Source organism: Pezoporus occidentalis, unplaced genomic scaffold (assembly GCF_034315485.1).
Source record: "Pezoporus occidentalis ecotype Australia unplaced genomic scaffold, CSIRO_AGI_Poc_V1 ctg107, whole genome shotgun sequence".
In the NCBI taxonomy this organism is placed as follows: domain Eukaryota; kingdom Metazoa; phylum Chordata; class Aves; order Psittaciformes; family Psittacidae; genus Pezoporus; species Pezoporus occidentalis.
The window spans coordinates 418,256-431,676 of record NW_026912854.1 but is presented as its reverse complement, the minus strand read 5'-3'; the positions used below and the strand labels follow the sequence as shown (position 1 = coordinate 431,676).

The 13,421-nt window shown below is 40.0% G+C and overlaps 1 protein-coding gene across 50 annotated transcripts in view; it reads left to right on the top strand.

Annotated features, from left to right (window-relative positions):
* Positions 1 to 13,421, top strand: part of CLASP2 (cytoplasmic linker associated protein 2) — a 124,776-nt gene that overhangs the window by 100,172 nt on the left and 11,183 nt on the right. For 30 of the 50 annotated variants that reach the window (XM_062621472.1, XM_062621524.1, XM_062621506.1 and 27 more), the window contains 7 exons: positions 1,420 to 1,583; positions 2,927 to 3,005; positions 3,154 to 3,204; positions 7,431 to 7,574; positions 11,489 to 11,632; positions 12,065 to 12,171; positions 12,585 to 12,738. In XM_062621472.1, coding sequence (XP_062477456.1) covers positions 1,420 to 1,583; positions 2,927 to 3,005; positions 3,154 to 3,204; positions 7,431 to 7,574; positions 11,489 to 11,632; positions 12,065 to 12,171; positions 12,585 to 12,738 — 843 coding nt within the window. The remainder of the gene's footprint in view (positions 1 to 1,419; positions 1,584 to 2,926; positions 3,006 to 3,153; positions 3,205 to 7,430; positions 7,575 to 11,488; positions 11,633 to 12,064; positions 12,172 to 12,584; positions 12,739 to 13,421) is intronic. The other 20 variants (XM_062621807.1, XM_062621623.1, XM_062621539.1 and 17 more) reach the window with 1 other exon arrangement.

Sequence of the window (13,421 nt, the reverse complement as noted above, 5' to 3'; positions counted from 1 at the left end):
TCTAATACAAATTTTGAGGCACTTCTTTGAAAGATACCTGTGTGGATTTTTCCACTTCATGGTGTGAATTTCCTCTCCCTGGCTTGATTACCAACATGAGAAGAGATGTAATTCCCCAGTGATTGATGAAGGCATGCAGCAGCAGGCGCTCGCCCCTCTGTACCTGGTCAGTGCTGTGGAAGGAGGCTGCTTTCTGCAGCCGTATGAGGTCTGATCGCAGTTGGGGATCATCCATTCACAGACAGCAGCAGAGTTTGGGCTTAGGACAAGGCAGGTCAGTGGCAGAAGGTGGAGGGGATCAGCCATTCCTCTGCAGCAGCCTTTTCCAACCGTGTACCCATATCATAAACACTCAGGAGGACAAAATCTCTCCTACCCTCTTAGCAATACCTCCACTTCTGTACAGAGCCATGTGCTGCAGCTGGAGTGAGCATCAGTTGTGGTTTTCAGCCTAGACATCCATTTTTCTTGTCAGAGAAACAGGAAACCCACAGGCCACACAAGCATAGAGCATGTGCATCCCCATAGGCCTTGAAAAAGTCATGAGTGAGATACTAGAAAGGCTGTTTCAACAGTTACCTATTTCCTATTTGTCCTGCCCTGCTTTATCCTGTCCCTTCAAAAAGCCCTTCTTCCTGGTCTGAGTGCTGAGGTTATTAGAAGTACAACAGGGGTTTTCCAACTGAATATAGACTTTCCAACATTATTTGTATTTATTATATATAATATTATTTGTTGAAAAGAACACAGTGGATAATATCTTCTTGAAAAGACAAAAACACTTCTGAGTTTTAAACACCTGCTAGTCTGAAATGCATCCTGGCTTTTTTTCCCTGCTCTGGTGAGCAGTTTTGTGCTTGGATACCTGCAATAGCAGGAGAATCTTGTTCTGTTCCACGAATATTTTACATAAAGGAACTGGCTAGCTGTCATGACTTTGCAGTATTTAGTAAGCCAGATATCTACAATGATTATTTTGCTAAAGAATTATAGCAGCTTTTTTGGTTGTGGAGAGAAAGTGGTTTTGTGGTCTTCCAGGAGTGTCAAATCAACTTAATGATAAAGCTTGGAAGGGTAGAAAATGAAGTTTTACTGAACAACATTGAGGTTGCGCCAGCCATCACAGTAAGCATTTCTTTTCTTGACGAAACTGCATGGAATACCTAATGGGCAAACTTCTACAGAAGTGGGCTAACATTTCCAATGTACTCTCGTCTCAAAATCCAATGGGAAAGCAAGACAGATTTCTTTTCCTTTTCTTTTTATTTTCTTCCTTTTCCTGCTTGGCTGCAAAACACTGCCTTTCTCTGCCTCTGATTCCCTTACTGCTTTCTTCTTTGTTTGTAAGTTCAGCATACGTCAGCGTCATCTCCTCTTTTGCCCCATCCTACCCTCTTTCCATCTTCTTCTGCCTTTTAGGTGTTCAGTATGTTTTTGGAGACGCTGGTGGACTTCATCCAGGTCCATAAAGAAGACCTGCAGGACTGGTTGTTCGTGCTGCTGACACAGCTGTTGAAAAAGATGGGTGCTGATTTGCTTGGCTCTGTGCAAGCAAAAGTTCAGAAGGCACTCGATGTCACAAGGTAATGTGTTCTTAAATAAAGAATTAACCCCTAAAACAAATGCAGACTCTCGCACTACTGTCAAGTTCTGGGGTGTTTGGGTTTTTTGGGGGGTTTGTGTGTGTGTGTGCTGTGAGATTCTTGGAGAAATGCAGAGCTAATACAAGATCTTGAAACTCCAGTAAATGTCACTGGTTAAGCAGTTTGGTTTCCTAAATGACCCTTTAGCTGAAAGGGTTTGAATCCTTAATGCTGAACAATTAATGTGATACTGCTTACCTGATTCCAGATTGTGCAGCTGAGCCCCATATGTTTGTTGTCTTGCCTTGTCCTCAGTGATGCAATGCTTGTGTTTGGCCTTCTTTTTGATACAAAAGTATTGTGCAATATTCAGCTCTCCGTGTCAGCAGGCTTTGAAGGAATTACAGCAATAATGGATTTCCTTTCTGTCTTCAAGGACTGTAGTGATAGGACAAGGGGTAATGGCTTCAAACCTAAACAGGGGAAGTTCAGATTGGATATAAGGAAGAAGTTCTTTACTGTGAGGGTGCCAAGGTGCTGGCACAGTGTGCCCAGAGAAGCTGTGGCTGCCCCATCCCTGGCAGTGTTCAAGGCCAGGTTGGACACAGGGGCTTGGAGCAAGCTGCTCTAGTGGAAGGCGTCCCTGCCTATGGCAAGGGGTTGGAACCAAATGATCTTAAGGTCCCTTCCTACCCAAACCATTCTATGATTCCCTCCCTTCTCTCCAAGCACTGTAAGTAGCCTGATTACAAAATGATCTTAAGTGATTTTGGGGACCATCTATGCTGCGTAGCCAGTTTTGTTTCCAAATGAAAGCTAGGTTTTAGAATTGGAAGGGCCCTGGGACCTCCTTCTCATCTTTTGTTCTCTGAGGTAGGGGACAGTCTAAGCTGTTTGGTCCTCTGCTGTACCTGTTCACGTGGCAGATCTGCTGTGGAGTCTGGGGAAGGGTATGGAGCGTGTTGTGGGAGAGAGGGAATGGGATCTGCTGCAGCAGAGCCCATGAGGGTCATATGCAGCATGTGCCATGTGGGAGCGTGGGGGCAGCCGGGGTGGAAGAGGATGGTTCAGAGAAGCGAGCACCTTTAGCAGTGCTACTGCATGTTAATTTGAGGATTGCACAGAATCATAATACTACCATATTATTATTATGTTATCCCTTATTATTCGCATTGTATATTTAACTGTATTTGGTTTGAAGCAGGGATTTCTTACATTTTGTCCTTCACATGCCAGGTGAATGTTTCTGGAAGTCAGATACAATAAAAAATACCCACAAAACTGGCAGAATGTGTTTTTCTTTCAGAAGTACTAAAGCTTGATTTGATTTGTTTGCTTTACAGGGAATCTTTTCCAAATGACCTCCAGTTCAGTATTTTGATGAGATTTACTGTTGACCAGACCCAAACACCTAGCCTGAAGGTAAGCATTTTCAGGCTTGCATTGCAGGCAAAAAACTCTTCACCGATAGACGTTTGCTTGTCTTAATCTTTGAATTTGGATTGTGATTTTTGTGTTGTTAAAAAAGAAAGGTTTTCAATTAGTGGATTTTGTTTTTGTAAACTTTCAGACAGTCAAGCCAGCACTGCAGGACCAGCTTCGCTCTTTTTGGAGCTCAAAGGTTTTTGTCTGAATTATTGTCTTTATTCTTAACCCTTTGTCAAGCTCTTACAGTGTTCCCAATAATTTTATTCGAATGCATTCATATGCTGCTACTAACCTGTGCGAGACACTCGAAGCATGCAGTTGTGCAGTCTTAAATATGACACTGGTATGAAAACCTTGGCTGCAGGGGAGAGCTAATAAACCCACAGAACAGTAAAAATGGGCAACAAAAGCGTGGCCGCCTAACATCGAGCTGGTTATGCAAACTCACTCTATCAAGTCTCTTCTAATTTTATGTTTGTGATTTCCCAATCTTGTTTTCCTAGCTCATTTTTTTTTGTTTGTTTTCCACGTGTCCAACCTGATAGGTCTTGAATTAATTGAAATTATTTTAATATGAACTGGAGTTCCTATATTAAAAATCAGCTGCCTTTGTGGTGCGCTTCCTTTCCTGAAAGCAGTGTGTAGTTTTACAATTACACACATTTTTACGTAAGAATCTCTAGCCTGGAGACCTGCCAGCATCACTGCAAGTGAAAAATGTATTCTGTAGTACATTTACAGTGCCAAAGAGAGTCAATTTTAGGATAAACGCATCAAATCCTAAGAAGATTTACAAATGTTGTAAATGGGGAAATAACAAGCATATGATAACTGGCATTTTCTGCTCTGTCCTGCACGAAATGTTTTTACGTGGTTTGATACTGCACAAGAATATGACTTTTCCCAAGTTACGCTGAACTTAGAGTCACAGAATATGCCTTTTTTTGTCTACAATATAGTAAAACTTACATTTTAAGCTTTTGAGGACAGTTGATAACATTGACCACTGTTGCTTCATGTGTTAAAAAGGGACTGCTGTCATTTACTGAAGACAGCAAATGAGGTAGTAAAAATCAGTTTGCTGTTTAAATAAATCCTTGGAAAAGATTTGGTTTGGTTTTGTTTCACTTAGTCTTGCTCCCCAGCAAGGTGAATTTGATGGTGGAGATGTTCTTTCTTCCATGTAGTGGTACAGCTGGGAAATACGTATCAATCAGGTTTCAGCGTCTGAAAGTACAGATTTGGAATGAGATATGGACTCCTGCTAGGCTGAGTTGGGGCTAAGTTCAGTCATATTTATTATGTGACCTAGAAGGGCTTAAGAAATCTGAAACACTTAATGGGAAGACATTCTGTAAGTAATTTCAAGTATTTAAAATGAATTTTGGGGACAGTAAAGTGTGTAACTGTGTAAGCGAAGGTAATCTTTTATCAGGAGAAAGTGGTATCTACCCCATGCTCCCATCTTTATGAGATAACTACAACTTCAGGATCCAGACAGTAAATTTACTGAGTATCAGTTGCAGAAGTATCTATTTAATATCAGTGTCCTTGGATATTTTGTCTAAATGCCATCCTCAGTGCACCCAGGTTGCTGACAGATTAATTGATAGTCCTAGGGCTGCTCCATTTCTTGAAGTCTTCAGCTTTTGTTCCTACTCTGATAAAGGATTATTTTGTTGCAGAGTGTGCCTTTGGGCTAGATACTGTGACAGGAAAAACCAGAGAAAGGATTTTCGGCGTCCTTAAAGGTGGTCAGATAAAAGAAAGGATGATAGATAAGAAATTGGCTCCATAGAAGGATTCCATTTTACAAATGGCTTTTCCCTCTGTTTTTTAAATGGTAGTGGGAAAAAAATTGTGATTCTTTAAACTGTCATGGTCATTCTTACAAACACAGCTAAGTCCTGGACAGTAGAAGTCAAGTTACTAGAGTGGCTGCAGAGGTGGATTTGGATAGCTAGGACCAAACATGGAAAGATACAACTCTACTCATCTAATCCATGGTGGATGCAGACAGTGTATTGTGCTCTATCCCTCTTCCTCTTGCCATACTGTTATATGTAAGTGTGGAGAACTGCTGCAGCATCGTTACAGGTGCCAGATGCATGTTATCTGTTTTGGTCAAACGTAATAGGGCACAGGAGTCAAATTTTCTGGATGGGATATAATCTGTTAAGCTTATTTTTGCAGGTGCAGAACATGTGCTTCCCAAAGGATGGGGGTTGTCCTGAAATAGCCTTCAAACCATCACTTTCATGTTTCTCAGGTTGAATATCAAACGGTTCACACCCGGTGAGGGATTGACTCAAGCACTGTGACTGAAGTTCATTAGCAGCTTCTGAACCTTTTCTGTCCTTTGAGAATGCTGATTTGTTAACAAAGGCTTTTGCCGCAGTTGATCAGATATTCGGTGTAAGAATCCCTGGAGCTGCTTTCACTGCAGTCAGGAGTCTGCTCTCCCAAAGAGCTGAAATAGACTGTTGAAGAGGACTTAGATCCCTCTAACTACATCTAAAAGATGTAACTAGTCCTTAGTTATATCTTTTATTTCTAAATCTCAACTTTGCACATACTTACTGGAAATAGTGACAAAAATACATTGTAAGTAGATTTGTGGCTATTCTGGAGTTTACTTAGGGTGGGTTTTGTATCTGTAATGATCCTGTCTCTCTGTATTTGAACTTAGGAAGGTACCCCTTCCACAAGTTTTTCTTTCAAAACCAATCAGTGAAACCCGCTCTTACCCAAAGTTTGACAACTATTTGGAATCTGTGTCACTATGAGAAGGTTTATGAGTGTGAACTCTCCATTCATCTTCCATTCAGTGCTCTTCTGTAACTCAAGAACCTCTATCTCTCCAGAAGAGTGTCCAGAAGAGATTTACTCTGTGGAAGTAGTTTAAACACTGAATAATACTGCTCTCAGAGTGCTCCTGAGTTTGTTCTCTGGGAGAAATGCCTCTGTGTGTTCTAAGGGTTACGGTTCTTAACAGTAATTTTTTTAAGGTGTGATATATAAACGTAAATCATGAGCAGTGAAACAGGGCTGTCGTTTCACTTGGTAATCTAGAAATTGTAACTATTACTTCACATCTGGAAAAGCATGTGTCCTAAGGGGTTTTGCTGTGGAGATGGCTGGTGTTCTGGGGTTTTTTGCTTTGGTAAGATCTAACAAATAGTGTGGGTTTTCCTGCATTTGCTGATGTTGATCTGCATAAGATGAAAGCCTCCAGTTGCTGGTTGTTGTGTAACTTTGGAGGAGTCAAGCTTCAACAGCTGCTGTGAAACTGAAGCATTCATTATTGATCTACGTGTATCAGCTGCCCTTACTAATGTGTATGTCAGAGTATCTTGAGTTTTCAATAGCTTGCAAGTTCTCATGACCAAGGGAAATTACTAAATAGCTTTGCAGTTGTACTACAAGCCATGAACAATGAAAACACACCCAGAACTCTTTCTGGTTATGATGGACATAGGTGTCTCCATCCTGGTAGGTGTTTCTGGTTCACTGTAATTACTGGTGGAAATAAAAGTAGCTCATTCAAACAGGTGGCCTAAAGAGACATTCACCACTTTTGTTGATGGATTGTGTGACAGACCTCGGGGCAGCAGGAGCTGAGGAGATGAGTATTTAAGGGAGATACAGATACTGCCCTTTGCCCAAAGCTTTGCAGTGGTGCAGTTTTGGAGAAGCTAGAGAGAGGCTGCAGCAAAACAGAGTGAGTGAAGTAGGAGAATGATGCTCAGATAAAAGAGAGAGTGAGGCAGATATTCTGTCCTCCTGGTAAATTCATGTCTGTCTTCCAAATATCATCGAGGGAAAAGTGTGCATGTGACCCCTCCTAAGTCTTCTACAGAAATTCTATTCCACACTTTTTTAGTGTTTAATGGGAAGATTCATGTGTCTTATCCACAAGGATGGTGACTGCTCAGCTCTGATGTTTGAGAAAAGCATGCTGAGTGTTAACTGTATAGTAGGAACTAAGAGGAACTGGTTATTGGTGCATCAGGTGGTGTTCATTTTTCATTTTAGTACTTGTAAAATGTTCTTAACAATTCTGAATGGTTCTTTAGAGTCTTGATGATTCTTAAATATTCTGAATGCTTTGCTTTTCTTCTTGTTAAATATAAGCTTTGCATATGCAACAATCTGTGTATCTTTTAGTTGCTACCAGTGAAATCTCAGGTTTTATTAGTATTTGAATTTCTTCAGAATAATTCCCTTCTTGAACTGTTACATCCATTTCTAAATTGATTTATGTGTAGAGTTTTATATCAATGCTGAAAAGATGTTTACTTTACTTGGGGGGAAAAAAATAGCCTTTATTTTAGGGGATGAACACTCTGCTCTGTGAGCACGCTTGTTCTTGGCAGCCCACCATTTTCATTGTCCACCTGACTCTCTTTCTCTTTGCAGGTCAAAGTTGCAATCCTTAAATACATAGAGACTCTTGCACAACAGATGGATCCGGGAGATTTTGTAAACTCAAGTGAAACTAGGTTAGCAGTGTCTCGAATCATCACCTGGACCACAGAACCTAAAAGCTCAGATGTTAGGAAGGTACGTTTGTTAATGTGTACTTACATTTGCACTGCATTCCAAGTGTCTTGGCTAATCAGAGAAGCCAATATTTCTTGCCTAAACAAGCAAAGAAATTTCTTTAAAAACAAACATTTTTTCATAGAGAAAAGATACTTTTAGATCCTTCTCAGCAAACACACCTGGGTTTTCTGTATAAAGTATTGGAAGTGACAAAGGAAAACTTTGACAAAACTTGTAAGAGTTTAAATAAAAACTTGAAATTAATACATCTTGAAACACCATTAGAGTTGTATTTTCATGTATGTTAAAAACTTTAGGTTATCTTTCATAATAGAGGGAATCACTGTTTCAAGCACTCTACCTGGTATTAAAATCACCTCAGTGGGCATTTCCTTTGCAGTTTTAGCATCACTTCAGAGACCACCCTTTGATACTGACTGCACGTTCCTAACAGGAGCATTAGGTTTGGTAGCAAACTGGGTTCAATACCTGTTGGATTTTCTTAGCTCTTTTATGCTTTAGTAAGGCCATATCAAAGGTTTATTCTTTCAACGTTGCAGTTCCAGTGCAAAACTCCTTTTTTCCACATGATTGTTGTGCAGTGAAAATCAGTATTTGTGAACTACATACACATACCAGGGGTATTGAATAACCAGGGGAAATGTACTGATGCAGTCTTGGAAAGAGTTTCTGAGTAGTTCTTCCAGTTAGAGAATGCAAAAACCTTTGGAGTTTGTTTGCAGTTTGATGGAATGGAGTTCAGTTGTTCTGACTGATTTCCACCAGCCATTCTATTCTGTCTTAACTTCCATGACCAGCATGCTATCACTTTTTGAGTGCTAAATAAACGTATTTACTTTATGGCTCACAAGTGCAAGCATCTTTGACCAGAGAACTAACTCTTCTGTTTGTTTTTCTCTGTTCATTTTTGCAGTTTGAAGTGTTGAAACAATTCATTTGGTTAGATTTCCTTTACTGTTTTCAACTAAGTTTGAGTTTTGGTATCTTTGCTATTCCTGGAAACAGCACCAAAACTTCCTTTGTGTAGGAGGAGTGTTCTGTAGGAGAGAATAGAAAGAAAATAGTTGGAGCTGTCTCATGAAGTGTGTAATGTGAATAGAATAAAAATCAAAATAGCTTCCACACCTTCATTATACCTGTAATATGTAATAAAAAACCCATAGGAGAGTTTATGTTGGAGGTAATGTTTGTCTTTCTCTTCTTATATACATTTATGAGTATAAGCAAGCAGCAGTAGATTATATCCTATTGACTTTTCTTGCCTAGTACCATATTCTGGTGACGTATCTAAGACCATAAAACAGGCAGAGAATGAAGAAGGACTATCTTTGGAATCAGCAAAGTTTTAGTACTAAGGCACGTGGCAAGCAGTCTTATCTGATGGTTCATATCTCTAATAAGCATTTTTATGTCAGTAAGTAACTGAATCGTGGAAAGAATTGCTGGTGAGTTTAATGATCTGGAACATCTTAATTATATGAAGTTCTCTCATTTTATTTTTTCTTTCCATAACACAGCCGTTAGAGGCAACCAACTGCCAAAAGCCTTCAATAATGCTAGAAAATACAGTTTCACTGGTAAGGAGTCAGAAGAGTTATTCTGATGGTATAAAGCATTTTGTTCTCTTGACAGGCTTCAGAGCCTGCTATTCCAGGCTTTATAATTCATTTATTTTAATAAGCTTACAGCATTTCATATGATTTCTTCAAATCAAAAGGTTTTGCGAGTGTGTTTCTGTGTAACTGATGGGTTGGGGTGGGTTTGTTTCAGTTTGGTTAGTGTCAGAACATTTCCATTAGTCACCATTGGGAAGAGTCCTTTCTTACTTCAGATGTCTGCAGTCGGGCAGTCAGTGCAGTTCAGTGACATGGGGCTTCTTTCTGGAAGGTCAAATTCTGTGTTTCAGAATGTCCAATTCTAAAATTAGAATTCTTCTGGAAAGATTTGGAATCTTCTTGGAGTAGTTAAGAACAAAACAAAATGTTTCTAATCCTCATTGCAGACTTTCAAAGATGTTTTCTGTATGACTGGACATAAATCTCAGGAGAAAGCTTATGCTGAGGAGAAGAAAATCCTCTCAATACTCTAAAATGCCTTTTTCTTTTTTCTCCCAAGGAAGAGAGAGCGAAAATTGGTAATGCAAAGTTGGAAACCTTCTGTGAGTCAATGCCAATTTAGAAAATTCAGGTTGAGCTTTGCTTTGGGCAGACTTGATGGTATCACGTTTCTTTCTGACCATGACCCTGGACTGTCTCTTATATTATTTTATTGGCAGCTTAAATAGACAGAGCATTACAGAGCAGAGACATGGATAACAGGACAGGAAAAGGAAAGTGCCAATTCCCAAGCCTGTGCTCAGTTGCTGGATTTGTTTTGGTTTTGCTTGGTATTGATTTCTGTTAAACGACTGACCGTAAGGATAACAAGGAAAAGAAGAACATTAACAGCAGACTGTAGAGGGCATTCAGGGTGTTCACATGAAGGGAAGGCTGTCAGAAGGAGTAGGGAATAAAAATGAAAAGGAGCAGCCAGTCACGAGCGTGCAAAGATAGTTCATGGCAATCTAACATTCTAGTATTCTTGCCATTAACACTGGGATGTGTGTTGGTATGTGTGCTCATACCTTGGCTTTCCACTTCTAATTAAAAAATGCTACAGTTCATTGCTCTGGAAGCAAAATAGGGGAAATAAATGTCTTAGAAGAATTTTCTAAACTACTTGCTTGAAGTGTATTGCTGCTTGAGCAAGCTGCCGATCATTCTGTCTAACATGAGGCACTGGTTCTCTCCGGTGCATGGCAAAGCTTGATGGGGAGCTGTATAAACTAGACAGAGTAGGTTAATCTTAGAGTTTTGTACTATAAAGAAACTATTAAACAGTCCTGCAGAACTTAATCTCTAGCCCTTCATTGCTTGTGTTTAGCTGCTGTGTTGCCAGGTTTGTTAGGCTATCCAGTGAATATTCATCAAAATGTACAAACATTACTAAGGCAGGCAGTCAACATCTCTTTACTAGAGAGGACCCAACCACTGTGTCACTTACTGTGTTGCTTTGTCACTAAGGAGCTCTGGTGATTTTGATTCAGATTTAAAAGGAAATATATAGTAAACCATGCTGTAGGATGAGGGTGACATTAAAGAGGAACTTTAAAACTGAGGGTGTGGGAGGTGACATCCAGTAGACTACAAGCTCCAGTATTTAGCAGTTTTCATCTTTGGATTATGTAGTCAGCTAAATTATTCCTGATGATGTTTGCCTATCTTTTAACAAGAGAAAGGAAGTGGGGCAGGGAGGAGGGGAAGGTTCATTAACTGGTTTGGCTGTAGGATTAGTTATAAAGAACATCAAGTGCTACGATCACAACTCAGAATTAAGACTGTCTCATTCCAAATTAGGGTATCTGTTTGTGTGTGGGTTTTTGTTGTTGTCTCTTCTTCTAATTTCTAAAGTGACAACTTTTCAAGCCAGTGTGTTGATTACCCATCATCTGTAATTACCACTTGCAGAACTCAGGAAAAGGCATTGCAGGCTTGTTCCTGCCTGGTGTGTTCCATTATTCTCTTCAAATTCGTTCAACTTGCCAAACCCTTTGGGCCAAAGCCATTTTGGGGAATTCCTTTAGTACTTTTCTTAGCAAGTGGGGATCTAGGGCTGGGGGGTGTTGATTAGCACATTTCTGAAACACTGCTTGTCAAAACGGTTGTGCAAGCTTGTTGTTGTGTGCCTGCATTTATCAATATCTGAACCTCCAGCTTACCAGCAAATAGGAGTTGCTTTTGTTCACACCTGTTGTCATCTTGGATCAAGACTTAAGTCATGCTTTGTGATTACCACTCACTATAGCATCTCTTGCTGATAAAATTACTTTAGAAACTGAAATTGATGTCTTCATATGTGTTTTCTTCTTCTAGGCTGCACAGTCAGTGCTGATTTCTCTTTTTGAGCTCAACACTCCAGAGTTTACAATGCTGTTGGGTGCTTTACCAAAAACATTTCAGGATGGAGCCACAAAGCTTCTCCATAATCATCTCCGGAATACAGGCAACAGTGGTCAGGTATCGACAGCTCTCTTCTCTCTGAAGTTACTGGTGTTTTGAACATAAGTCCGTTTTGGTAGAGTTACTGGTAAGACCAAGAAGGCTTGGTGGAGGAGGAGGAGCAAACCAAATCCTATGTAGAAGTCTGTCTTAGTAGCAGATATCACTCTTTATGGAATGCCTTTTCTTTTTCCTCCAGAGAATGATACTTTCTGTGTTGCTTCCAGGTGACTTTCAATAAGTTTGAATGTGCTTTTTAAGAGTAGTTTACCTTTTACTTTATTCATCTCTAAGTTATACCTGATTGAAGTAACTAGTAATTGGTCAGCCAATCCAAGAAATTAAATAGAAGCTCTTTAAATATTTCTGGGCATTAGCAGACAAACACAGTAAGTTAAAAGGACAGCTGAAGTACCACTGGAGTATCTTTTCTTACCTCTTCCCTTCCAGGGAACAATGGGAAGTCCTTTAACAAGACCTACTCCACGCTCCCCAGCAAGTTGGTCAAGTCCTCTCACATCCCCAACCAATACATCGCAGAACACCTTGTCACCAAGGTAATGTAGCCCTGTGGTGCTTTTAGCAGTAAGCCAACTGTCAGAAGGGTTGGGTTGGGTTGGCCCTCTTGGGAACTTTTAGAGTGAATGGTGTAAAATCCCAGTTACTTCATATTCACAACAGGAAAACAGAGCAGAAGTCATTTGTTTTTTCAGGCAGATGCTGCTGCATCATCTGTGCCTTTGCTGGCTACTCCCAGTGCTTTCTCTAGTGGCAGTACACTTGCTTGGATGTATCATAACATGATTTTATTATGTGAAGAACCACATCTCTTCCTTAATGTGTTTCAAGAAAAATAATAAGTTTATTAGTGTTTCCTGAGTCTCTGTAGTTCCATGCTAATGTTACTTAAAAATATGGGGTCACAAAATCAATCCGTTTTAATTCCTCTGTCCTTCTCGATGGCGCACAGTGCATTTGATTATGACACTGAGAACATGAATTCTGAAGATATTTACAGCTCTCTTCGTGGAGTCACTGAAGCCATTCAGAATTTCAGCTTCCGTAGTCAGGAAGATATGAACGAGCCTGTAAAAAGGGACTCCAAAAAAGACGATGGTGACTCGGTGAGTATGTAAACTCATCTTGGTGCCAGCAGAGCGAGCCAGTGACTGAGTTGTTAGAGGTGGTGAAGCATCATGTTCAGTAGGTTTGTATGTTACAACTTCTGAAATGGAACATTTCTCCTCAGTTACTTCTGAACTTTAGACAAATGTGTTCCTTGTCTTGAGCCACATTTTGGAAATGTAAATGCTAATTCTAAGTAGCACCAGCTCTTCATCTGCTTAAAATGTTAGCCATTTAAAAATCCATCATCTTGCAAAACAGCTGCAGTTCGGGTTCTGGGAGGTCTGCACCTTAATGTGGAGTTTTCCAAAGACTTTATTTTGTAGAGGCTGTGTGGGTGTTCCAGTGCTATGTGCAGTGTTGTATACTTCTCTTTCTATGGACTTCAGCTTTCAGATTTGTTGAGCTTGTGAAGTATGGATGTGCTTAAACATCTTTTTAGTTACTTGGCATCAGACTTCTGAGATAAAATACTGACAGCTGCTGCTAGTTCATGAATTCTTTTGGACTGTGTGCACTTTCCTGGTTTTGAAGGAAAGCAAAGTTTAGGGAACTGGTTTTAAGGCTTCTGTTTGAAATAAATTTGTAAACCAGTTTTTGCTGCATGGATGAATCGGTCATGTTGTTAACCGAAATGTGTGAGTGTGGTTTTCATATGCTGCTATGGTACTTCTTTCCCTGC